The sequence below is a fragment of the Suillus bovinus genome (genome assembly GCF_016758785.1).
Source record: "Suillus bovinus strain UH-Sbo-P2 chromosome Unknown EDB93scaffold_42, whole genome shotgun sequence".
Taxonomy (NCBI): Eukaryota; Fungi; Basidiomycota; class Agaricomycetes; order Boletales; family Suillaceae; genus Suillus; species Suillus bovinus.
The window spans coordinates 255,416-279,709 of NW_024542098.1; the positions used below are offsets into that span (position 1 = coordinate 255,416).

The following is a 24,294-nucleotide window of genomic DNA, read 5'->3' on the forward strand; positions in this document are numbered from 1 at the left end:
AATGGGGTCGTTCGAGTCAAAGGTATGTTTTTCTTTCTGTTGATCAATCATTCAAAAATGCTGAAAAATAACTAGACCAAAAAATCGCCAAGAGCTTTTCAACCTATGACATGCCCAAGCCCAAAATGTTATTGAACACATTTTTGGTGTGGTGAAGTGTCAATTCCAGCTAATGGTTGCTGCCCCAGAATACAGTCTTGTGGTACAGATAAAGCTGGTTCCTGCCCTCTGTGTCTTGCACAATTTCATCCGTGTCCATGATCCAGACAAGGAAAAAGATGAGGAGGCAGAGGTAGACACTAATCATCAGGTTGTACAGCAGAGGGTTGAGGATTTTGTTCATACAATCACACCAGCAGAAAGGGCAAGGGCAGGACAAAAACGAGACAATATAGCAGAAGCAATGTGGGCACAGTATATTAAGTATACTATGAATGAGAACTAGGAAAATCTATCTACATTTTTCCAAGTTCAAGATGAATGTACATAGAATGGAGAGGGACATCTGAAATAGCACTGTAGGCATCTGCAATAGCTACATCTTTGGTAAACAGAGCAACAACCTTGGCATGTTCGTCAGAAGATAAGAAAGCATCTGTACAAACAGCCTGGATGACATTAATACGTCGTTTCAGAGTACTAGGAACATCATTGAGAAAACTAGTAGGAGCAGTGAACGACAGTAGTGACAGACCCGAGAGCATCAGCTACTCCAAGAATTGCTGCTGGGCCAGTCAGCTTCACATTGGAATGTTTCTTATGGATTCCGGTTGAAATTGGTGATTCAGAAGGAGCACGTGCACATTTCAGAACACGCAGAGTGTGAGAAATGGGTGCAGACTGGTGCAAATACGAGTCAGACAATGAAGCAAGCAAGTTGATGTACATACCACTTTCTCCTCAGCTGATTCAGACTCATGATTCCCTCCCAGTGTATCCTCATCTTCAAAGATATCATCTTCATCATCAGGGAGAAGTGTACTTGGACAAGGAGGGCTCATCTCAGTACCCAAGACTATTAATATGCAGTGCCCCTTCACCAGTTGCATGACAACCATCCACGAGCACAATGATGTCATCATAGAGGGGGAATAGTGTTGAACGCCAAACCTTGGCTTCAGGATGTGCCTAAACAGCATTTTAGTCAACAAATATACAATGAATGAGGGCTTACCTCGATGTAATCATCCCACACTTTGTCACTGGCAATGACAATCTTCCTCGTCTCGTCCCATCTGAATCCAGACAGTTCTCGCAGTTTTTGGACAACGAGACAGTTGGCCTTCAACTGCAAACAATAAATCAGCATGAAAATGGACGTAAAATACTACTGACAGTGCTCCAATGACGTGAACAACTTTTTGCAGTTTTCAGAACACCTTCACTGGTTTCGTGGCTGTCTTTGAGGGCCTTCACAGCAGCTGTAAATGCTGCAGACTTGAACATACCATTATCAGCTGAGTTTCCATTAGCAAAAGTGTTGAGTGACGTGAGGAGTGTTGGATCATCCCTCGAAATCCACTTTGCATTCCGTGGAATCTTGCTACTGACAGTCTGCTCACGAGGTTCCTGCTGGAAATCATTCTCCTTGGTATCCAATGAGAGAGAGGCATTCTTAGGTGGCATGGTGGGTGGTAGTTAACAGAGTAGGGACCGACGAGAGTGAGCAAACAAGTACTAGTGCGATGCCGCATTATGCAGCGTGACAGATGTTTAACAAAACGAACACATTGCCGAACATGTTTTTTTGTTTCAAATGAAAACAGACGCAAACAGATGAAAACAAATGAAACAGACTGCAAACGAGCGGTTGCTGAATGGGCCCTTACTGCCTGGCTATGTTGTCTAGAAGATAGTGTTTGACCCTAAAGGGTTTCTGTACCAGGCTCAGAGCTCAAAGAGTGTGAAAAACTACTAGAGACTCAGACTCATAGTAGAAACTGGTGAAAAGGTAACTTGATTATGTAAGCTACAAAGCGCAAACATAACTAAGGTAAAAACAGCCTCTACAAGCCTAGCCAGAAATGAATCCCTACACACCTTCACTCCAGAATCCAATCTGTCACTTCTGTTACCCACTTAAGTTTTGGATCCATCATATGTCTTCCACATCTCTTCTTCTATCTCCCAATACTCTGGATCTATCTTGCACACTCTTTCCACACATGTACCACTATTTCTCCACTTATCCTGTGTACTTGTAAGCAACCAGTCTGAGATTCATTTCTATCTCTTACTAAGCATCTCCATGTCCTGGCATGTGAGGATTAGCATAGAGATCTATGTTGAAAGGTATTTTCTGGGCCTGCATGTGGGAATAGGCCTGTGCAGGTTGGTTTTTCAGTTGCTCTCTTTCAGCATATTTGTGTGCCTGATGACATTGTTGAGCAATGGAACACCAGTTCACAGAGGCAGAGGGAGCCACAAAATTGAGAGTTGATTGAGCATTCAAATGATCTTGCAAGTTATGTGGATGGCTCATTCGGGTAGAATTCTAGCAGGCAGACACATTAGACATTAGTATTACTGTAGATATGTAGCACAAAGCACACACCAATAATGAAAAGGGTACTATATTGCCCTGAGACACAATAGCACATTGTTTGTGTTCTGGAAATTTGGGCATCATGATGCCCCTCATAGGTAGATTTTCATCTTGAACATATCAAGATCATTTGTGAGAACACTGCATTGAAGTCACAGGTGAACTAATAATCAAAGTCAATGAGTTTAAATTGGAAATACATAGCCTTCAGAGCCATTGTAGAAAGTACAACTCAGCGAGGTGCAGACAATGCTCCTTACTGATGTATAAATGTTGTAGGTCATGTGCTGCCTAGTCTGCTATACTTGGTGAGACAAGTGCATTCAATCCTAAAGGGGAAGCAAGTGTAGCAAAGGTCTTGAAATGTACGTGAAAGGTGCTACTAGTTTGCCAATGCAAAGCATGGGAATGTGCACGTGTGCATGGGAATGCTTTGGAGGCAAGCACGGGGATGTGGTGTGCATACATGGGAAAGTGAAGCACACTTGATGCACCAGTGGTTTAAGCAATGATAGAGGTATGAGGCAATGGAAGTAAGCATAGAGCAAAATAATAGAGAATGTGATGCGAGAGATAGAGTGCCAATAGCTACCACGATGTAGGCTTATTGGGAGTTGCTATTCTGATGCTCAGAAAATGAATTCTTACTGCAACTGCTGGGAAAAGAAAACTTGGGAAAGCAAAAACTTCTAAAGATATCTACTGCTGGCACTTAAGTATGGCACCTAAGCGCTGTCAGCAAAGCCAAGCCAAAGCACTACTGAACTGAGTATGTAAAGCTATATGTAAGTAAGGGTCCATAACAAAATAAAGGTGGTACAATGTGTAAATAAGTTTAGAATGGAAATATATGCACTTAGGGAACTTGGTGGACAGTGGATGGATGTGTCTGGATGGCTGGCACTATAGACCCCTTAAGCATGGGAAAGTGCATGCAACACATGGCACAGGAAAGGCACGTGCACATCATGCGATATGCAGGAAAGCGGTGCCTTGTATGGGAATAGCTGAGGATAACTTAGGAAGCAATGCTGCAAGTTTGTGCTATGTGCTGTGCAGGTGTAAAGTGCAATATCGCACCATGAGAGGCATGAGTCTCTACACCATGAGGGTCAAAACATACCTGGATGATGATTCAGGCGGGTCAGAAGTCATGAGAACCAAAGCGCTGGGGCAAGCAAGCTAGAGAACTCAGAGCTGAGAGCAAATGGTGAATCAGTTGCCCTGTGGTTTGTCTCTAATACACATGACCAAGCAATTTTATTGGATTTAATTTTTATTTATACTAAGCTAATGGGTCACATGGTTCTCAGCATCATTGCAAACAATGTGGCAGTTTTTTTGGTTTGAGTTTGACTCAAATACATCCACTCCTAGTAGGCATGATTTGCACTGCTCACTGGCAGTCATGAGTAGCATGTTATTTCATGTGTTGGAGTTCTAACCTACCCCATCACTTTGCTAGGTAAGCTATTCAATAGAGTGTACTAGGTTCCTCTTTCTAACCTACCCTGTCACTTCGCTAGTTAATTTTGAGCATCGTTAACTTTGTTACATCAGAAAGCTTATTCTTCATGTCTGATAATGGAGAAATGAGTCAAACTGCTGCCTTGATGGAACAGATTTCGGAGGGTTCATCTGACTTCACCTGCATTGAACAATGTAGCAAGCTCATTAATCAATATCAACTTAGTCAAATTGGAAAAGCCAGCACAATATTCAGAGTCAGAGAGAGCTTGCTTGAATCCCTCGCTGTCAGAAATGGAAAAAGCCTCGACAAGGCACTTGACGTCTTCATTGGAATGCTTGACAGCATTGACACTTCCAAAGCACAAGCATGTGAAAGAGGACACTGAGGCAATTTATCCTTCAAGGAAGAGGAAACTCACTGAGAGGATAGGGAAAGCATCCCTGGAAAAAGACAATTGTGAATTGACTCTAATTTAGGGGATGGGGAAGAGCTGAGTCCTAAGCGAGCAAAAAATGTTGACTCAAGTAAGTTCCCCTGGGCACAAAGACAGTCATCAGCTTTTGTCTTTTTACCTTTGAATATCCAAGAAACCTACAAACAGCTTGACAACTTCATCTCTGATCCCAAGGGAGTCATTAGTGACATTTTGTCCACACCCGGGTGTCCACCCTTCCCACCAAGAAAATGGCTTAATGTCATGCGGTGGAAGTATGTCGATGAAGATGAGGAATCTAAACTGTGATGAAATTTGGTGCTAAGCTAAGCAAACACAGATAGTCCCAGGCACGAGTGAAATCATTGTCCCAAGGGCAGCTAACTGAGTAAAGGAAAACCTCTCTTTGTAAAAAGAGGGACACCAAACAACTAGTAGAGTACTGAGACTAAGGATGCGCGAAGTGCGAGGCAGGAACAATGTGATGTGCAAAGGGCAGACACAGACAATGATGTGTGAGTGCAAAGTGCGAAGGGCGAAGTATGCGACACGAAGGTAATGCACGCAAGTGAAGTGATGCTAAGACGAAGGCGGAGAACCAAGGTGCATGACTTTAGATAGTCACTTGCAAACAACGAGTAAAATTCCTAGTATCTAGAGACACAGAGAAAGTGGGCAGAAAATCGACCCCATACATAAATAATAGGAGGGTATAAGTAAAGTAGCTAAGCGGTGCTAGGCATGCAGGTCCGATGTAACAAGCTGAATAGGTTATAAATAGTACGCGAGGTATGTAATAGGGTCTCAGTTACATGCTGTAGCGATGGTCACAGCGCTGGGCTTGGAACCACAGTTTTTTATACTCACATCAAACACCCAAAACATATGTGCACATGTCTGATGCACTTTTGCACGTGTCCAAGCCACTCCGCATCGGACCTTCGGACATCGCATTGGCCGATCGCACTTCGCGCGCACTTATCCATCCCATGTCCTGTCCATCCGAACTAGCCTCACTAGGTGCGTAGTTATTCCTGTGCACATTTTCTGACATTCAGACTGCATTATTACATGTCCGCAGCACCTCATGTCTTATTACATAGGACATTGGACCCGAAATATATTGCTACTATCTTCACCTGTAGTATTCCGGATTTCTACGTACTTACTTAAATACTCTGTAGTGACCCGTAGCACTTATGATCCAGTAGTTAGAAGCAGTTTCCTGACTCTGCAGATCACCCAGAATATTCTTGTAGTTCTTAGTTGCATTGCAAAATATTACCGTTCATTCACCATCACACTCCGTCACTCATTATACTCGCACATACTGCTTGCAATCCAACACTCGTTATAAAGTTTCCGACCTATTATCGTGAAGTCCGAAAGTCCGAAATCTTGGACATCGCACTTTGGCTTCAGACATCGGATAAGTACCTTCAGACATCATTTCACAGCATCGGACATTTTGTTATTTGCATTACTGACACATTTTACTACTAATACCAATTAGCAATCCCTTTAGGATCAAACGCACTTGCTCTGCAAGTATAGCAGCATAGGTCGTGCTAAGATCTACCTAAACATTGTTGACTAGGTAGTACAGTTTCTGCTGAGCCCAGCAGAGATTTACTCTTTACAATGCAAAGCGCAGAGCTGAGTATTAGCGATGGAAACCAATTAGACGAAAAGGAAATATGATGGGAAAATGCACCAATGAACTTCTAAGGACATGGGATGGACGGATGGACGGGTGCACGGACAATGCAAAGGCAGATGTGCAAAGTGCGTGAACCCGCGAGGCTGCACGCGAAACCTGCAAAATAAAATATAAGTGCGCTAATGCACTAGATGTATCCTGTGGATTAGAGCTGGAGTTTGTAGGGAAAGTGGGAGAATTCGGAGGAAAGTGCCTATGGGTACGCGAGGCTCTACATTGATCTCACACAAGGTCCTTGACTCGGCTCACACAACCAAGTTGGACCCCAAGAAAACCCATATCATTGATGATGAGATTGAGCTCACCCTCTGAGTGTCAAAATCCTCAGCCAGTATCAAAACATCTTCAGACCATAACATCACCTTTTCAATGTACATTGAAGCAATCTCCTTCATTTTCCCACAGCATCAAGATGAGTTCACTCAATACAGCATATACCTCAGCTGACTCTTTCATGCCATAGAAGTCTGGCTCCATTCTTGAGTCATTGAGTTCAATTGATCTGTCAGAAATCAAGTGGCCACACAAAGAAACTTATGCCTCACTGTTTATTCCCAATTTGAGCACCTCAGAACAACCTTCCTCACCTCCTTTGGTGTTGGTGCCAATTCTTCCTCATCTGCATCTGGTACCGGAGGAAAATTGAATCAGAGAGATGGAGTTGGAGGAAGGGATGATCCCTGTCATAAATGGACTAGAGGAACCTGTCAGAAGTCAGATGGAGAATGCAGATTCACCCATTGCTGTGACTGAAGAGGATGTTGAGGAGCTCATCAAAAATCCGACTGCTCAAACAAAGGTGGAGCTAAATGAGAGTATAGCTTATGGTCAGCATTTTAAGTGGAAGAAAGTCTGGGTTAATGGTGTTTTAGGCCGTAGTTGCACTGCTTTGTGGACTGAGACTGCAGTACCTTTGCCTCGACCATCTGATCATGAATTCCTTAATCAAGAAGCCTTGGAAACCATTCAGCAACATCCTTCTCTGTTCAAAATATCTACATCTATTAAAATCAATGTCTTTGAGTCACTCTTACCGGACCATCCAAATTAACATTTTGTTTGTTTAGTATGTACTGGACTTAGAGAAGGTTTTTGGCTGTTTTCTAATACTCATCTGGAAGAGTGGCCTCTCATCTATGATATATTGGATCGGCCCCCAAAGACTAAGGCCAAAAGAAAGTTCCTACAGGCACAGATTGATAAGGAGGTGGAAGTTGAATGGTATTTTCCACCTTTTGGTCCAGATCTGCTTCCTGGCATGTATAGCATGCCTATATACACTGTTCCCAAACCAGGAACTATGAAGCATTGACTGGTTACTGATCATAGTGCCAGAAAACATACACTAAACTCAATGATTTCTCATGAGAACATCACTGGTATCACTCTTGATAATGTGCATGATTTAGCTAATGGCCTTTGGGTGTTTAGACACAAGTGGCCTCAGGCTGTCCTTCATCTTTGGAAGGCTGATATATCAGAAGCTTACCAACATATGCCTATGCATCCTCTCTGGCAGGTTAAACAAATCATGAGTTTTCAGGGACATTGATATGTTGATCAAAGACATGTTTTTGAAGGAAGAGCTTCTCAATGAATCTATCATTCTTTCATGTCCCTTGTCATCTGGATCGCTGTTTTTAAGATTCTCATCCACTTTCTATACATCTATGTCGATAACTCTTTCTCTTTCAAAGATAAGTGCAGTCTTGAGCTTTACACTTCATACAAGAAACTTCTTCCTTCAAATATAGTCAAACTTCTTTGTCTTTGGGATGCCATAGGATTGCTGCATGAAGAGAAAAAGCAAATCTTTGGTTTAGAGCTTCCCATCATTGGATGTAATGTTGATTCAAACTTAATGTGGGCATCCATGTCTGATAAATCTTGGACATGTCTTATCTAGGAGTTGGTTAATTTTGCTTAGCACAGTTCACAATATTCCCTTTGAGATTTTTAGTGTGTAGCTAGATGGCTCAATTGGGTCAGGTCTGTCATCTCTCTATGCAAAAACTACAGGAAAACTTACCTCAAAAGCACTTATTTGAGTGAATTGAGATGTAGTATGAGAACCTTTGTAGGTTGTAAACCATTTGCATATAGCTGATGGAGTTTTTTTTTCAAGTCTGTCTCCAGAAGCTTTGTGCATCTTCAAGATGTTTTGAGGGTTTATACTAATGCATCAGGTGTTGATCTGGTGTATTGGTTTCCTAGCCTCAACACCAGGTTTCAGTTGCCCTTATCTGGGTCAGCACCATCTGGAACAATTTTCTATTTTGAAGCCTTATCCATTACTGCTGCTTTGCTTGAATCTGTTGTACATTTAAGCATTGGTCAACAAATTGCCATTTTCACAGACAAACTTAATTCTGTATCTATGTTCAAATCTCTTGCAGCACTTCTGCCTTACAACTGGCTTCTCATGGCTTCAGTAGATGCAATCATAGCAGCACAACTCAACTTTTGGGTGTTCTTTATTCCTGGAGTCAACAATGTTGTAGCAGACCACTTATCACATTGGAAAAATGCAGAGGCTCAATTGGCATTGCTGGAATTGGCCATTCATCCATTTATACCCCCTTGGAATGCACTGGGGGTGGGCAAGAAATGATTACAATGTCCTCAAAGACCAAGCAACCCATAATGGATCCTTAGTCACTTGAACACTGTAGAGACTCATGTCTCTCATGGTGCAATATTGCACTTTATGCCCACACAGCACACAGCACAAACTTGTAGCATCACTTCCTAAGTTATCCTCAGCTATTTCCATATGAGGTGCAGCTTTCCTGCGCTCAAGTGCCCTATAGTGCTGGCTATCCAGATGCATCCATCCATTGTTCAAATTCCATAGTGCATATATTTCCATTTTGAACTTATTTACACATTGTACCACCTTTATTTTATCATGGACCCTTACTTACATATAGCTTTACATACTCGGTTTAGTGGTGCTTCAGCTTGGCTTCACTAACAGTGCTTAGGCACCATACTTAAGCACCAGCAGTAGATATATTTAGCTTAGTTTTCCTTTTCCCAGTAGTTGCAATAAGAATTCATTTTCTGAGCATCAGAATAGCAACTCCCAATAAGCCTACATCACAGTAGCTATTGGCACTCTATCACTTGCATCGCATTCTCTATCACTTTGCTCTATGCTTATTTTCATTGCCTTGTACCTCTATCATCACTTAAACCACTGGCACATCAACCATATTAAGTGTACTTCACTTTCCTATGCATGTGTGCACTTTCCCACACTTCGCATCAGCCAACTAGTAGCACCTTCCATGCATACTTCTAGACCTTTGCTGCACTTGCTTCCCCTTTAGGATCAAATGCACTTGTCTTGTCAAGTATAGCAGACTAGGCAGTGGATGACCTACAACATTTAGATATCAGTTAGGAGCTTTGTTTGCGCCTTGCTGAGTTGTATTTCCTACAACACCTCATCCATGAGTGTTCAGTCTTGTTAGGTCTTGTTTTGGATAACAGGACTTTTTACACCTATTCATCACATCTCAATTCCTATCTCACTTTCTGCAATTTGCACTATCTATTGATTGATCCTACTCCTGATACACTCTCCTACTATGTGACCTTTATGTTGCATCATATTCAACCTCGCTCCATCGAGGCTTATCTCTCTGGTATAGTTAGTCAACTTGAACCTTATTATCCTCACATCCGGGAACCTCAACACCCTCCCCTTGTCAAGCATACCCTGCAAGGAGCACTTCACAATCTAGGATACCCATTTTGCACAAAAAACCACTTATGCACGACAATTTAGAATAAGTGTTTTGTGGCTTGCCACATTCCTTAACTCACAATGACCTACTATGGGTCACTCAGCTACATTGTGACTTCTATGGTCTTCTTTGTTTGGAAGAATTAGTTGCATCTGACAATGTCTTGATTACCAACCTTTTGAAATTCACTCTTCGAACATTGGTTAGTGTGTTGGATACCTATTTTCCTTTTATGATTGAGCGGGACAAGACTGATATGCAGTATGAAGGAAACAAGGTTGTGATCCAATGTGTGCTGGTTGGGTCTGACTGACCCACTTCCTCTCTTTACATGTTTCCTTGCTTCTCGCAACTCAAAATTTCCCTTGCACCCCTTCCTCTGGTTGAGAAGCAATGGTCGCTCACCTACTCACTCATGGTTCTGACAACTGTGCATTTTCTTTGCCAACTCAGTATCAGGCCACTCAATATGTGCTGGGGGTGCTACCTCACTTGCTGCAGTGGGTGTCTCCTGATCATATTTGCACAGTCGGTCATTTGAATTTGAGTATGTGGGGGCATTATGTGCATAAAAATCTGACGCTGCTGCAAGCACTACTCTTCCACAGTCGTCCAGTACATGATCTACCTTTTGCAAATGCCAATGTGTATGTCTATGTATTTGTTATTCTATTTTTTCTTTATTTTTTTTTTCCTTTTCTATTATCCCTCCCAAATTCCTCCCTACTAATAGCATAATAGTGGTCATTCCTTCGTCTTTTTTGCTTTTTCTGTGGCTCTGATACTTATCTGTGACACTTTACTATCAGTCAGCAATAACAGCCGGCTCCTCGGCAAGGAGAGGAGCCATTTTTTGGCTACATCGGTGTTTGTATGCCCTCTTAAATCCAGTGAGGCCCACACTGTCACTGGCAGGGTTTTTCAAAATGGGTACTGGATTTCAAAATTTGCTGATCATCATATTGCAAGCTGCATACTGCACAAAAATATTCTGTGACTATAGCCAGTGTTCTCTATAGTGTCTATTAAATAGATCTGTGAAGATCCCATAGAAAATATCGAGCAGTTGTGTTCACAATAAATCATACATTGACATATGTCACACCACTGAATGTTAATGATGGTGCCATATCCCATATATCCACACTTCTCATCCGGACCTCGGACCCTAGATCCGATCTGATCTGAGATACGATAAGCTTCCTATTCATTTCCTGTTCATATAACATTAATCACAGCCTATTCCTTTATTCAGTATTCCTTGTTCCCGGTATCTTGGTTATCCTTACTTCTGGCTATGCTTTATGATCTGTTCACCTGTGCTAATTTCTGACTTGCATTTAACTTGTGATAAACTTCACTTATACTTTGTGCATAGCCTCGGATAGTCTTCTAGTATATAAACCCTTGTATATGCCCTGTAATACCTCAGTTCGAATATCATCTTAGTTTGTTCTCTTTCTGTCCTCCGGACTCAAGCCTAGTTAAGCTCTTGTCACATTCCGAAACTTAAGGATTGTATCCTATAAGCCTACATCTCCGACTCTATCTTCAGATAGTCTATACTCTGTTGTTTTCTAGTCCGGACCTATCTGGATCAGTCTTATGTGTTGTAGAAAGCTGATTCCCACTGGGCTCAGCAGAAATCATACTACCTAGACAACAAATATTTAGGTAGATCTTAGCATGACCTAGTCTGCTATACTTGCAGAGCAAGTGCGTTCAATCCTATAGGGGTAGCTGTTTGGTATTAGTTTTGATAGTTAGTTATCAGTAATAGGAAGATAATCCGAAGCTAAAAACTACTTGTCCAAAGGGAAACTGTCAGGTCTGAAAATATTGGAGTTGGGTTGGGCATCAGACTATGCATTGTACTGTCAGGAATGCGTCGGACGGTGAAGGAATGTGTCAGAAGTATGTCGGATTGTCAGTCAAATGAGTGTCAGATGTGTCAGAATGTTTCGGAGAAAAAGAGCAGATAGATATTTTGCAATACAATAAAGTAATACTAATATCCAATGACTTCCATCCTACTACTGAGTAGGGAAAAGTAAGTAATGCAATAGGTAGGAAGTACTAGATATTAAATAGTGTCTATGTAGGATTTCGGAGTGCATTAGGCGAAAACAGTAGCGTAAAATCGGGTCTGAATGTATGTAAAAGAGCATGTGTACTGCACCTTTTTGTAGATAACATGTAATAACGCTGTCTGTAATGTCCAGTAATGTGAAACGAGTAAATACACACCAGTGGGGGTAGATATGACTGGACAGGACATAGGGAGGACGAGTCCGATGCGAAAATGTCGGGTCCAAAACTTTCAGGATTGGGGTCGGGCATTGGGATTGGGATCGGAATGTCAGGGGATGCATTGGATGAATACTGTTTAACATGAGTATCAAAAACACGGGTTTTAAGCCCAGCGCTGCGACTATCGTTACAGCGTGTTTCCATTATCCAGATGACCTTCGGATATCATTACGGTACTCGTCCAATCCTCCAGACATGTTATATCTCCCTCTCTGAAATAAGGGGCAATACTTGGGAAAGGGGCACAGCGTATGAGCTGAGGCCAAAGCCCTATCGGATCTGTTAATACGAGAGTATGACCTTAACAGATGGTAATGCTACAATCTGTATACTTCATCAAACAGGAAAAAAAACTAAGGGAAAACAATCTCTGTGCCTATACAAATGATACTTATGACTGCGATTTTTATATCGTGATTGAATGAAGGCAGAACTGTGTTATCAGTGAAATTGTTGAAAGAGTGTATGCCACACCATGACTATAGTGCAGCATCAATTATAATCTCCACTTAAACACTGTTGTCACAACCCAATAATGAATTAATGCTGGGCGGAGACTAGGACTCAGACTAAGGTTATCACAACAGAGAGGAAGTGAGCAAGTCTATCTTGGATTGCTACAATGATGTAGATACAAGAGGTTTGAACTAGAGAACTATCAACCAAGACGTGCTACCTATATACAACTATTGAATCTGAGATTGAATCTGAGATACAACTACTGACCAATCATAAAAAGGAAAAGGGAATTGTACCATAGAACATCGTAGAATATTAAAGAAGTATCACGTGACCATATCTTATCTTATCTAATCTAATCTAATCTAATCACAATCAAAGAACTTGTCTTCTTCATCAGTCACATCGAAGACACATGTCATGGGTGCTAAAGGGATTTCTGAACTGGTAGATGCTTTCATGGTAGGGTTAGGGTTTGTCTTAGGCGCTGTGTATTGACGCTTAGGAAGATTCAAGAAAGAATAGTGGTTTGTTAAAGGTACTCATGACAACTGTACACCGAGTAATGTTTGATTTCCTTCCAACACTCATTCAGATACTATCCCTCCACAAGTCATCAAGTAACACTTTTGTCACAGTAGGTCATAGCTGCCATTTCTAAGCCTGCTCAGCAATGCCTCAGAGATGTGAGCAAAAAATATGATTTTGATTGACCAGTATAGCATGGAATATAGTACAAAGTGTGGCTATAATTAGAATGGTTGTATGGTGCAGGATGTGCTACATGAGAGTGAGAATCAATGTGCATAATACCTAGTTTGATGGAGGAGTAAAAACCTGCAGTTACTAGTAAGTGAGGGTGGAATACTAACTTACATTGTGAGCCGATGCAGCTTCTTTGATGCAAAGCTGCCTAGATCCACTGCTCATATGCAGGATCACGCGATGCTCGTGATTTATCTTTTGAGCAGCTATCTTGTCGAGCCACCTCCAAATGCATCGGCTCACTAACAAGTTGTCACAGCCAGTCATCATATCAATTTAGAACTCCGCCACAGCAACATTCAGCTGGCTGTCACCAGCATGAGTCTGCATGACTTTTGGCTGCTTTCAAAGAACTTCACCAGTTCTTCATGAAAATCAGTCATACAACCTCACAATGGATGGTACATGTTAGAAACATTGATTGAAGTTGTAAATTATGTGTGGAAGTAAGAATTGAGTGAGATATTTAGGTTGTGACAACTTGTAGGGGTGATGACTCAGCCGGGAGGGATAGTATCGAAAATTCTGCTGAGCATGCCGTTGCAGAGTTATAAAACTTCAGTGTGACATTGTGGTGACAAATTTTGAAACAGCATAGCCAGTCCCTGCCAAACTGACATCGCACAACCGGATTCCTTCCGCTGCTCAAACATCATCGCAAAAAAATCAGATTTCACCTGGGTATGATATAGCACAATATTTCCCACAGGTCTGTCAAGAAGTGGGAAAAAAAAAACCTCTTGACGAGTGCACTATGCATCAAACATTGAAAACCTTTGAAAAACCCCGCTAGTGATAGTAATAGATGTGTCCAAACACGGTGTTTTGAAAGTCCGCCAAAGTCCGCTACCTGGCCATCTTTCGCCGCCGGACTGCGGATATATCCACCGTAGCGCCGTACTTTGCGCCGGTTTTTGAATTGAGCAAGGTGATGTCACACTCAGACATTACATAATATAAATTCATTGCAAATTGCAAATAACACTAAGACAGTAAGATTGTGCGCTGTGCGCTGGCGCCCAGCTGTGAACACCCCCATAATCACCAGTCACAATGGCCGCTAGTGTGGAAGAGGAAAATGATTGGGAGCATGCAAATCGCACGAACTGGCGTGGTTTAGGACTTGTAGATCCAATTAAGAGGGTCGAGGTATTTTTTTTCCACTTTTGCATTCAGTTCTTTTGATTGCACTCATTATCGACACCTCAGGACAAATGGTTGTTATTACCTGCATTCCTCAAAATCAAAGGGTTGGTCAAGCAGCATATCGACTCCTTTAATTATTTCGTCGATGTGGACATTAAAAACATCGTAAGAGCCAACAACAAGGTCACCTCAGATGTCGATCCTCGCTTTTGGCTCAAGTACACGGATATCCATGTCGGCTTCCCCGACCGCACAGACTTGGACGCGATAGACAAGAGTATTACACCTCACGAATGTCGATTACGCGACATCACTTATAGTGCCCCGATTCTTGTCACTATTCAATACACTCGAGGAAAGAATGTTGTACGCAGACCTAACGTTAACATCGGACGACTGCCGATCATGTTGAGGAGTAATAAATGTGTGCTCACTGGCAGGAATGAAGCGCAGCTGGCTCGGATGACGGAGTGTCCTCTTGATCCCGGCGGTTATTTTGTTGTCAAAGGCACGGAGAAGGTCATTCTTGTTCAAGAGCAGTTGAGCAAGAATCGCATAATTGTCGAAACTGACAATGTCAAGGGAATTGTGCAAGCCTCGTGTACTTCGTGAGTCGTTCTCTGGATTTTAACTTCTCTCACTGATACTCTTTTGGCTAATCCGCATGAAAGCTCAACTCATGGCGGACTTAAATCCAAAACTTATGTTGCCACGAAAAAAGGGAAAATTTACCTTCGTCACAATTGTATTCACGAAGATGTCCCGATTGTTATTGCGTTGAAAGCGCTTGGTATCCAGTCCGACAAAGAGATTCTTCTTTTAACTGCTGGAAATACAGAGGCCTATAAGATTGCATTTTCTGCCAACCTCGAGGAGTCTGCCAAGTCGGGCGTATTCACAAGACATCAGGCACTTGAATGGATAGGATCCCGAGTAAAAGTCAACCGAAAAGTTGTTGGTCCACGAAGGCCCGCCTGGGAAGAAGCCTTGGAAGCACTTGCGACAATTATCCTAGCCCATGTTCCTGTGATAGCCTTAGACTTCCGGTCCAAGGCGATCTTTGTGGCTACCATGACTCGCCGAGTCTTGATGGCGATGGATGATGAAAAAATGGTTGACGATCGGGATTATGTTGGAAACAAACGATTGGAGCTGTATGTCTCATTTCTTTTTTCATCATTGTCAATGGGTCAACAGTACCTAGTGCGGGACAGTTACTTGCCTTACTGTTTGAAGACCTGTTCAAAACATTCAATACCAATCTCAAATCAGCGATTGATAAGGTTCTCAAGAAGCCGTCAAGGACCAACGAATTCGACGCTTTCAATACAATGCAATTTCAGGGAGATCACATAACCGCTGGATTTGTACGCGCCATTTCCACTGGGAACTGGTCATTGAAGAGGTTCAAAATGGAGCGTGCAGGAGTCACACATGTTCTCAGTAGACTGAGCTTCATATCTGCCCTCGGAATGATGACACGCATATCATCACAATTTGAAAAGACTAGAAAGGTCAGCGGACCTCGTGCTTTGCAGCCTAGTCAGTGGGGTATGTTATGTCCAAGTGATACTCCAGAAGGAGAAGCGTGTGGTTTAGTCAAGAATCTTGCGTTGATGACGCATATTACCACAGACGTAGAAGAAGGACCAATTATCCGTTTGGCATTAATGCTTGGCGTCGAAGGTGCGTTCGGATTGCGTCATACCTATTTCTGATACGAAACGCACTGCTAGATATCAGCTTGGCCACAGGCACGGAGATATACGGACCACATACCTTTGTGGTTGACGTGAATGGCACGATCATTGGGCTGACTCGGTATCCGATGCGATTTGTGACAAACTTCCGCAGACTTCGCAGAGCGGGCCGCTTCAGCGAGTTTGTCGGTATCTATGTTAATCACCACCATCACGCTGTTCATATAGCAAGCGACGGTGGACGAATTTGTCGACCAATGATCATCGTAGAGAACGGTCGACCAAGAGTCACGTCAGAGCATATCACGGTAAGATTCTTTTCCTGATATTACAGCAAGTTGGTCATTTTTGGGTCATTCAGCAACTCAAGCAAGGCGCTGCGTCATTCGATGACTTCCTCCGAAATGGTCTCGTGGAATACCTCGATGTAAATGAAGAGAACGACTCCTACATCGCACTTTATGAGTCCGATATTGTCGCAATGACTACGCATCTGGAGATCGAACCGTTTACTATTTTGGGCGCTGTCGCCGGTCTTATACCATATCCCCACCACAATCAGTCGCCTCGAAATACCTATCAATGTGCTATGGGCAAACAGGCAATAGGCGCAATCGGCTACAATCAACTAAATAGGATCGACACACTTCTTTACTTATCCGTGTATCCGCAACAGCCGATGGTCAAGACGAAAACCATCGAACTTATTGGGTACGACCGCCTGCCAGCCGGTCAAAATGCTACGGTTGCGGTGATGAGTTATTCTGGGTATGACATTGAAGATGCTCTCATTCAAAATAAAGTTGGCCACCATTTCCTGTCTTACATGTCAACTGGTAATCTGACTTGACGTGCAGGCAAGTCTCGATCGCGGTTATGGAAGGTGCCAAGTTCTGCGCAAGAACGCCACACTCATTCGGAAATATCCAAACGGCACGTGAGTGGAGCTTTTTGTCGAGCACATTTCTTTGCCTCAGTATCGATCTCTAGCTTTGATCGGTTAGCCGATGCTCCCTTGGACGAGAATGGGCAAACTCAGAAAAAATATGATATCATTCAACTTGACGGTCTCGCTGGCGTCGGCGAGCGAGTTGACCCGGGGGACGTCTATGTTAACAAGCAAACGCCAACGAACGCCAACGATAATACTTTCAGCGGCCAAGCCGCCGCGGTCCCTTACAAGAATGCGCCGATGTCTTATAAATCCCCAGTTGCTGGTTACATTGATAAAGTCATGATCAGCGATACCGAAAACGACCAAACGTTGATCAAAGTCTTGATCCGACAGACACGGAGGCCTGAGCTGGGTGATAAATTCTCTTCTCGACACGGCCAGAAAGGTGTATGTGGTCTTATCGTAAATCAAGAGGACATGCCCTTCAACGATCAGGGAATCAACCCCGGTAAGTAAACATGTCCCTGGCTAGTGTTCCCTCAGTTAACTTTGGGGTTAGATACCATCATGAACCCACATGGATTCCCATCTCGAATGACGGTCGGTAAGATGATCGAGCTTTTAGCAGGGAAGGTAACCCCCACCCACATTTACGTGCCATTCTGTGGGCTAATTTTGTTTGGCAGGCCGGGGTCTTGAGTGGCAAACTGCAGTACGGTACAGCATTTGGGGGCTCCAAGGTACAGACACCAGTGCTGGTGCTGATCGAACTCTGATTACCAATTATGTTACACAGGTTGAAGACATGTCCCGGATCTTAATCGAGCATGGCTTTAATTATGCCGGAAAGGACATGCTCACAAGCGGTATCACTGGTGAAGCCCTGGAAGCTTATGTCTATTTCGGTCCAATATACTATCAAGTATGCCAATTCGCTGCGTCATATAAGGTTTCAGTTAACTGACTGTCTCACAGAAACTGAGTGAGAGAAGTCCCACATTAACATTGTCCGCAATTGACTCCCATGCGCCACAGAACACATGGTAATGGATAAAATGCACGCCCGCGCTAGGTACGATTGAATGAGCCTGAGAAATTCTGATGAACCGTTACTGACTTGTCAACGTTTCTCTTAAGAGGCCCACGTGCGACTTTGACACGCCAGCCTACTGAAGGTCGGTCCCGCGAGGGTGGTCTACGGCTCGGGGAAATGGAGCGAGACTGCCTTATAGGTTATGGTGCCACCCAGTTGCTGCTTGAACGCCTGATGATCTCTTCTGACAAGTTCGAGGTGAACGCTTGCCAGGAATGTGGTCTCATGGGGTACAACGGGTGGTGTACATACTGCAAGAGCTCGAAGAAGATGGCTAAGCTTACCATTCCGTACGCTGCCAAATTATTATTTCAGGAGGTTCGTCAGCGTTCGTGCACTTCATGTTGAGTACTGATTGTTTGTACAGCTGATGGCGATGAATGTCGTTCCCCGACTGATTCTTGATGACGCATAACCTGTATAACATACTGTAATACCACAGTACGCCTTTTCCATCCATCATCTGATCGTTAGGGTTGTACTGCCTAACAGATCCTATCGGTGGGTAGCAACTAGACCTGTGACATCGGAAAACCCGGATAATGGAGTGTAATGTGATGATCACCTTGAATCGATCGATCCTAAGAAAATGGTTTCATGGGAGATCACATCTATTGAGATATGGAAACCAGCCGAATTTGAGATGATATGGTCAGCAACTGAAACTGCAATTTCCAACACTCTGGCACTCAAGTTCAACGTTTCCAACAGCGTATAAACCGTCATCATTTCTCGAGAGAGATAGGCTATCATAGCACTGGATGACTTATTGGGGATAGCGCTGATCACGCTAAATTTGACTCATTCTAATAAGACAGAGATCGCGAAAACAGGTCTTTCCAATCAAAACATGGGTGGATTCCGATTGGCATGATGCAAGAATACATGCTAGTGCATATACGAAAAGAAGTGATAGAAGTGGATGGCGGTGTGTTGTGCGTCGAGGTATGCCTACCAACTAAGCTTAGCTGGGCCTAACTAACGTAAAATGGTGATAGTGAAGACGTGAAACCGTGAAACCGTGCAGAGCTCCGAAGAAATGAAAGGAATGTATCCCGGAGCCTCGGATATGAGTAGTGGAACCGTTGAGGTGCTTATGCTTGGTGTGAAACCGTCAGTCGGAGCGCACAGGAGGACTCCTTATCCTTACAAATATAACCGGACCTGCCGGTTGTTAGAGCTGAAGGTACGTTACTAAGGCGGCGGCCACACCGAAAAACCAATGTGGTATAGTCATTGTAGAGGATAAATGAACTGATAGCCACAATTGCTATTGCGCGTGTTCGACGTCAAGCGGCTCCATTGTGGTGTGGTAACAGACGCCGATGCTATGCACATGTTCGTTATAATAATATGACCATGCATGATCACATAGAAGATGCCTGTCTAAACATATTAATGTGTGAGCTAGCAGAGGGCTAGCAGGAGGTGGCTTACAGTCCTGAATTATTACGGCATCTGCGGGGTGTGGGGTGAGAAGTATCCAAAGCTTGGTTGCGGGACAGAATTATCCGAGTTTGGGAGGCACTTTGTGGTACAGCCATACGCGTTTGGCCACCTGGCTACTCTAGACCCCGGATTATATCTGTGGAACCTAACCTATGTAGATCCCGAAGAAAAACCTATCAAGACCCAGATCTGGGTTCAAGGAATAAACGCGTGTGTTCCGAGAATCTGTTCCCCGCTGCCTGGGGCTCTCGGCGTTACCAAGCACGTCCGGTCCAGCGTTGATCCAGAAGCCCCCACAATCGTTGGAAAACTTTGGCGCGAAACTCGCAGAAAAGTTGTTGATAAACAGTGATCACTACTTTCTTCCAAGCTTGCTGAAAATGCAAAAGTAGTTTTTCAGAAGGGGGGAAGGGTTGAATATCGGTGTCGGCATGCCCGCCACACCTTGTGCAGCTAGTCATATATCCAGGAACGAGATGGATTTTACGGAAGTTACAATGAGCCCTTGTGGACCGTCGTATAGCTTTATGCCGAGGACCACGTGTCCTTGGCAAGGGTCCGGACTGAGGTGAAGTCGGGAAAGTCGCCCAATCATGTATCGTCGGCCCTGCGTGTCAAATTCTGCCCGAAAGTATATTTGTGATAGGTATTTATCCACTGGTATGATCCAGGGTAGGCCCTGCCGCTTCTCGTCATTATGGTGATATTGAATCATATGCCCACAAGCAAGGGATGTGCCTTTGAACGGGGGTAATCGAAGTCTCTCACAGTATATGGCTTGTGTGTTCCTCCCCTAGTAAGTTCCCTGGCGGCAAGCTGTACCCGCCAAGGGCATCCGCACGGAACAACTTTGAACACCGAGCTGTCGTTATATGATAAACAGTTCGGCACTGCAACCCGCCACCATGGGCTACACCGCACACGATCTGAGCGCTCATAGATGAAAGACCGGTCCGTAAAGTCACCGTTCATGTGGCAAAGATCATGATCGAATGGCAGTGTTGTCTAGTGTTGCCAGGTGTTGTCATCTTTACTCATCTGATTTTTTTTTGCAAGCAGTCCTGATACGTCATATGTAGCATCGAACGCTGCGGCAGCGGCGGACCTCCTTTGATAATAAATGCGTGAGACCTCAAATCTCAAGATTTCATACCTGATAAATTCCGCATCCGAGTCTCTGGCCTGAGGCAACCTTTCAGTCTCGAGTTGAGGTAGGAATGAGAGCAATGGTATAAGTTTGACGAAGAGCGCTATGAAGGACGGAGGCGGCATTCGTGTGAAGAGTATTAGCGTAACGACTGGGTGGAAATGCGTTCCAATGCGCATGAAATCATTGTAGTCGAATGTTAGTAACAGTGCACTCATTACGTTACGTCGAATATTACCATTTTTGTCAAATAGACAATAAGCGCTCAAGTGCTGCCAGCCTGACTTGCTTGTCACTATACGTGTTCCAACCGACATTCACTCGGATTTCTCAACATGAATCCAAAGGGCAGCAGTGCAACTGCACTACGACGATTAATGACCGAGTACAGGCAATTGACCTCTGGAGGTCAATACTTTGATGTCTTGTGAATGATACAGTTGACACTCATTGGGTTCCAACTTTCCAGGCTCGCCCGATGGAATGTTCACAGCAGGTATATCAAACAAATGCATCGCTATATCACTGCTATAATCCCGCAATTTGACCTCTAGGTCCAATCTCAGAGTCGGACTTCTTCACTTGGGAAGCGCTTATCTCTGGTCCAGAAGGCACGCCATTTGTAGGTTTTTCCGCGACCTTTCGCAAGGCATACTTGACCGACTACTTGGCATTTCAGGAGGGTGGCGTTTTTGTCGCTAAGCTCACTTTTGTAAGATAACGTGTCCAGGTGCTCACCTCGCAAATGTAACTCAAAAGGATTGGCCCAGCCTCAGGACTATCCGCTATCGCCTTTCAAGATGAAATTCGACCCTCCCTTATTCCATCCGAACAGTGAAATCAACTCCTTAATGTATTTGATCACCATGCTGATGGTGTACAGTTTATCCGGATGGAAACGTTTGTATTTCGATCCTCCACACCCCCGGAGATGATCCTACCATGTATGAACAAGCATCTGAGAGATGGAGCCCTGTCCAGAGCGTGGAGAAGGTGATCTTGAGTGTCATTTCCATGCTTGCCGGTACGTTCACGTATCAGATTCTTGTTCTGTCCTTCTCTTGATGTTTCATCCAATAGAACCCAATTTGGAGAGTGGAGCTAACATCGACTGTTGCAAGTTGTATCGGGAGAACAAACCGGTGAGCGCTGAATCGTATCACGCCACACTCTTGTCTCATGAACATGACCCTTTCACAAAGGAGTATGAAAGGCTGGTCAGAGTGTCGATTAGGCAACAGCTAGGTGTATGAGTACCGTGATATGTAACACTAGAATAAAATACGTTGCCAGCACGTTCCTTGGATGCAGTAATTCGCTGAACTAATCTACTTGGAATAGGTTATACGAGATGACGAGCCTTATTGTAGGTGTGGCGGGAACTGGAAACTTGCGATATTATTGTGAAGGGGTATGACGCTTGAAAACTCTGTTGTGGTACCCTGGGCCTGTCTTGCCAAATATGTGGCGTTCCACATACTCATTGCGAAACATCCCACGAGGGTCGACCGAGCCAAGTACGCGGGTAAAGTCATCGAATCGAGGATACAATCTGCGAAGTGTCTCCGGACGGAGGTTATGTGCCTTGGCCCAATGAGGCCGGCCACCATGACGGCAAAGAATGGCTTCAAAACGCTCAAACAGCTTCTTGTACGGGACTTCGAACCCGTAAGGTCTGCGACAAGTCAGCCAGTGCAAGAAAAGATGAAATAAGACACGTACTTGTACTGTATGATCCCAATCCAACAAGTCCTCTGTCCGTTGCTGGGACTTAACCAGATGTCGTCACTGTCGGAGAATCGTACTTCGATAGGGAAATGAGGGCGGAGACCATCGGGGTCAGAGAATTCGCGCATCAGCCAATCATGTAAATCATGAAGACAGGATTTCGTATTTTTGTAGGGGATGGCCCATTCGGTGGTGTGCTGCGGATACTACAATAGAGTCAGTGACGTAGAACGAAGAAAACAATCGCTCCACCCACTCTGCATTCCATGTTAAAGATACGGAAGCTATCATCGATCGCGACGACTTTGGTGCTAACCAGCCATGATGCAAATCGACCAATGAAGAGGTTTAATGGCAAGAAGAATCTTGCCACAAAAAGTAGAAACTGCACCACGTGAAAACCGATCAACGAATGCCAGAGCCAGCTTCCTGCCGGTTTTGCTGACTAGAAATTACGTTGATAGTGTAGATAAGCCGAGCACGGGAACTCACCTCTACGGTACGATCGGCTGAACTAACCCGCATGGTATCCGCAGCTGGAAACCACCAGAAGCGAACATGTTCGGAGGCAGTGATGAGGCTGTCCAAGTTCCGCACGCATTCATGAAACTTGAAGGTTTGTTGGACCTCTTTGAGGCGAAACGCGGGTTCCACTTCAAGGGTAACAGTCAAGATAAGGCCCGTGCTGCCCAATCCACATATTGATGCTGTGAAAAGATCGGGCCTCTCTTGGCGAGAACAGTATACACGAGATCCATCCGCCAGCAACAACGACAGTCCCATGACGTGCGTAGAAATAACGCCATAGTTTATGCCAGTTCCGTGGGTAGCGGTCGTAACGATACCGCCCAATGTTTGATCGGAGATCGAGCCGACATTTATCATGGCGAGACCATGTTTTGCGAGTTCGGCATGAAGTGCATCAAGTGTAATTCCGGCCTGAGAGATGATATATCTTTTATCTGCATGAACCTGGAAAAAAATTCGAAATCAGCTTCAATATTGCGCGCTTACGTGCTAATGATAAACCAATGACGAATAGCCAGAATGTGTCCGGCAGTTGGGTCGGGGATGAAACAAAGTTTAACCGAATGAGTCTAAAATTATGCTCACCTCCAAAAGCTTGTCGAGCTTGGTGGTGCGTAGCATGTAGCCAGTGGTGCAGGCGAGGTCACTGGGACTATGGCCTACTCCGACTGCTCGGACAACTCTGCCTTCACGTCGTGCGAGCTCTAGAATGAGCTCGCAGTGAAGTTCCGTTTCCGGTTCGAAGACTGCGAGTGGGGAACAAGAGAATGTCCCACTCCAATTTGCGAATTTGGCATTGGGAGAAGTATTAGGGACTGTTATTGGGTGAAGTAGACCATAAAGCTGTTTGAGAGGGATTGCGGAAAGGTGAAGTGCCGGTGTCTGCGTCGACATTGCAGGGACAAATAACGAGGAGAATGGCCATCCATCGCAAAGGCTTTATAAGTTTTTGGGTGACGACTCATATGTCAATCCGATCCTCTGTAAGACAGTTCGGGGAACTCCGACGATAAACGGATATGACCGGAATGTCGCAGTGATCAAAAAAGTGTGGACGAGAGTGGAGGTAACGCTCGAAGGCAATGTACCGACTACCAATAGGCACCAGGTCAGATCGGGTTCCGAGATCTGTTCACCCAAACACTTGCGGCGA

The 24,294-nt window shown here is 44.1% G+C and overlaps 5 protein-coding genes across 5 annotated transcripts; 4 read left to right on the forward strand and 1 right to left on the reverse strand.

Annotated features, from left to right (window-relative positions):
* Window positions 1–6,824: 6,824 nt before the first annotated feature.
* EDB93DRAFT_1105298 (uncharacterized protein) lies at window positions 6,825–7,481 on the forward strand (the record flags this gene model as incomplete). The annotated part of the gene is made up of 2 exons (XM_041447492.1): window positions 6,825–6,996; window positions 7,237–7,481. The coding sequence occupies 2 exons, from the start codon at window positions 6,825–6,827 to the stop codon at window positions 7,479–7,481; spliced, it is 417 nt and encodes a 138-aa protein (XP_041306083.1).
* A 300-nt stretch (window positions 7,482–7,781) lies between these two features.
* On the forward strand, window positions 7,782–8,780 carry EDB93DRAFT_1252064 (uncharacterized protein; the record flags this gene model as incomplete). The annotated part of the gene is made up of 2 exons (XM_041453242.1): window positions 7,782–8,010; window positions 8,356–8,780. The coding sequence occupies 2 exons, from the start codon at window positions 7,782–7,784 to the stop codon at window positions 8,778–8,780; spliced, it is 654 nt and encodes a 217-aa protein (XP_041306084.1).
* Window positions 8,781–14,508: 5,728 nt separating this feature from the next.
* Window positions 14,509–18,704, forward strand: EDB93DRAFT_1088277 (beta and beta-prime subunits of DNA dependent RNA-polymerase; the record flags this gene model as incomplete). The annotated part of the gene is made up of 15 exons (XM_041446124.1): window positions 14,509–14,604; window positions 14,665–15,209; window positions 15,273–15,755; window positions 15,806–16,287; window positions 16,338–16,609; window positions 16,663–17,103; window positions 17,159–17,238; window positions 17,292–17,704; window positions 17,756–17,829; window positions 17,883–17,936; window positions 17,993–18,118; window positions 18,172–18,178; window positions 18,232–18,268; window positions 18,334–18,607; window positions 18,657–18,704. The coding sequence occupies 15 exons, from the start codon at window positions 14,509–14,511 to the stop codon at window positions 18,702–18,704; spliced, it is 3,432 nt and encodes a 1,143-aa protein (XP_041306085.1).
* A 2,455-nt stretch (window positions 18,705–21,159) lies between these two features.
* On the forward strand, window positions 21,160–22,218 carry EDB93DRAFT_590917 (ubiquitin-conjugating enzyme/RWD-like protein). Its single transcript, XM_041456788.1, has 7 exons — window positions 21,160–21,293; window positions 21,355–21,381; window positions 21,440–21,507; window positions 21,565–21,597; window positions 21,656–21,719; window positions 21,769–21,909; window positions 21,966–22,218. Exons 1-7 carry the CDS (start codon window positions 21,221–21,223, stop codon window positions 22,136–22,138), a joined length of 579 nt encoding a protein of 192 aa, XP_041306086.1. The 5' UTR covers window positions 21,160–21,220; the 3' UTR covers window positions 22,139–22,218.
* On the reverse strand, window positions 22,211–24,231 carry EDB93DRAFT_591012 (L-gulonolactone D-arabinono-1,4-lactone oxidase). Its single transcript, XM_041456789.1, has 5 exons — window positions 23,727–24,231; window positions 23,106–23,585; window positions 22,870–23,058; window positions 22,608–22,819; window positions 22,211–22,560 (listed from the first exon to the last, which is right to left on the reverse strand). The coding sequence occupies exons 1-5, from the start codon at window positions 24,033–24,035 to the stop codon at window positions 22,284–22,286; spliced, it is 1,467 nt and encodes a 488-aa protein (XP_041306087.1). The 5' UTR covers window positions 24,036–24,231; the 3' UTR covers window positions 22,211–22,283.
* Between the last annotated feature and the right edge of the window lie 63 nt (window positions 24,232–24,294).

What these genes read in the sequence shown, in the direction of transcription:
- EDB93DRAFT_591012 (XM_041456789.1), bottom strand. Translation starts at nt 24,035, where the DNA reads ATGTCGACGCAGACACCGGCACTTCACCTTTCCGCAATCCCTCTCAAA. An exon ending in CAGCCGATCGTACCGTAGAG is followed by an intron (nt 23,059 to 23,105) that starts GTGAGTTCCCGT and finishes CGTAATTTCTAG; the next exon opens with TCAGCAAAACCGGCAGGAAG. An exon ending in ATTGGGATCATACAGTACAA is followed by an intron (nt 22,561 to 22,607) that starts GTACGTGTCTTA and finishes GACTTGTCGCAG; the next exon opens with ACCTTACGGGTTCGAAGTCC.
- EDB93DRAFT_590917 (XM_041456788.1), top strand. Translation starts at nt 21,221, where the DNA reads ATGAATCCAAAGGGCAGCAGTGCAACTGCACTACGACGATTAATGACC. An exon ending in CAGGCAATTGACCTCTGGAG is followed by an intron (nt 21,294 to 21,354) that starts GTCAATACTTTG and finishes CCAACTTTCCAG; the next exon opens with GCTCGCCCGATGGAATGTTC. An exon ending in CGATGGAATGTTCACAGCAG is followed by an intron (nt 21,382 to 21,439) that starts GTATATCAAACA and finishes TTTGACCTCTAG; the next exon opens with GTCCAATCTCAGAGTCGGAC.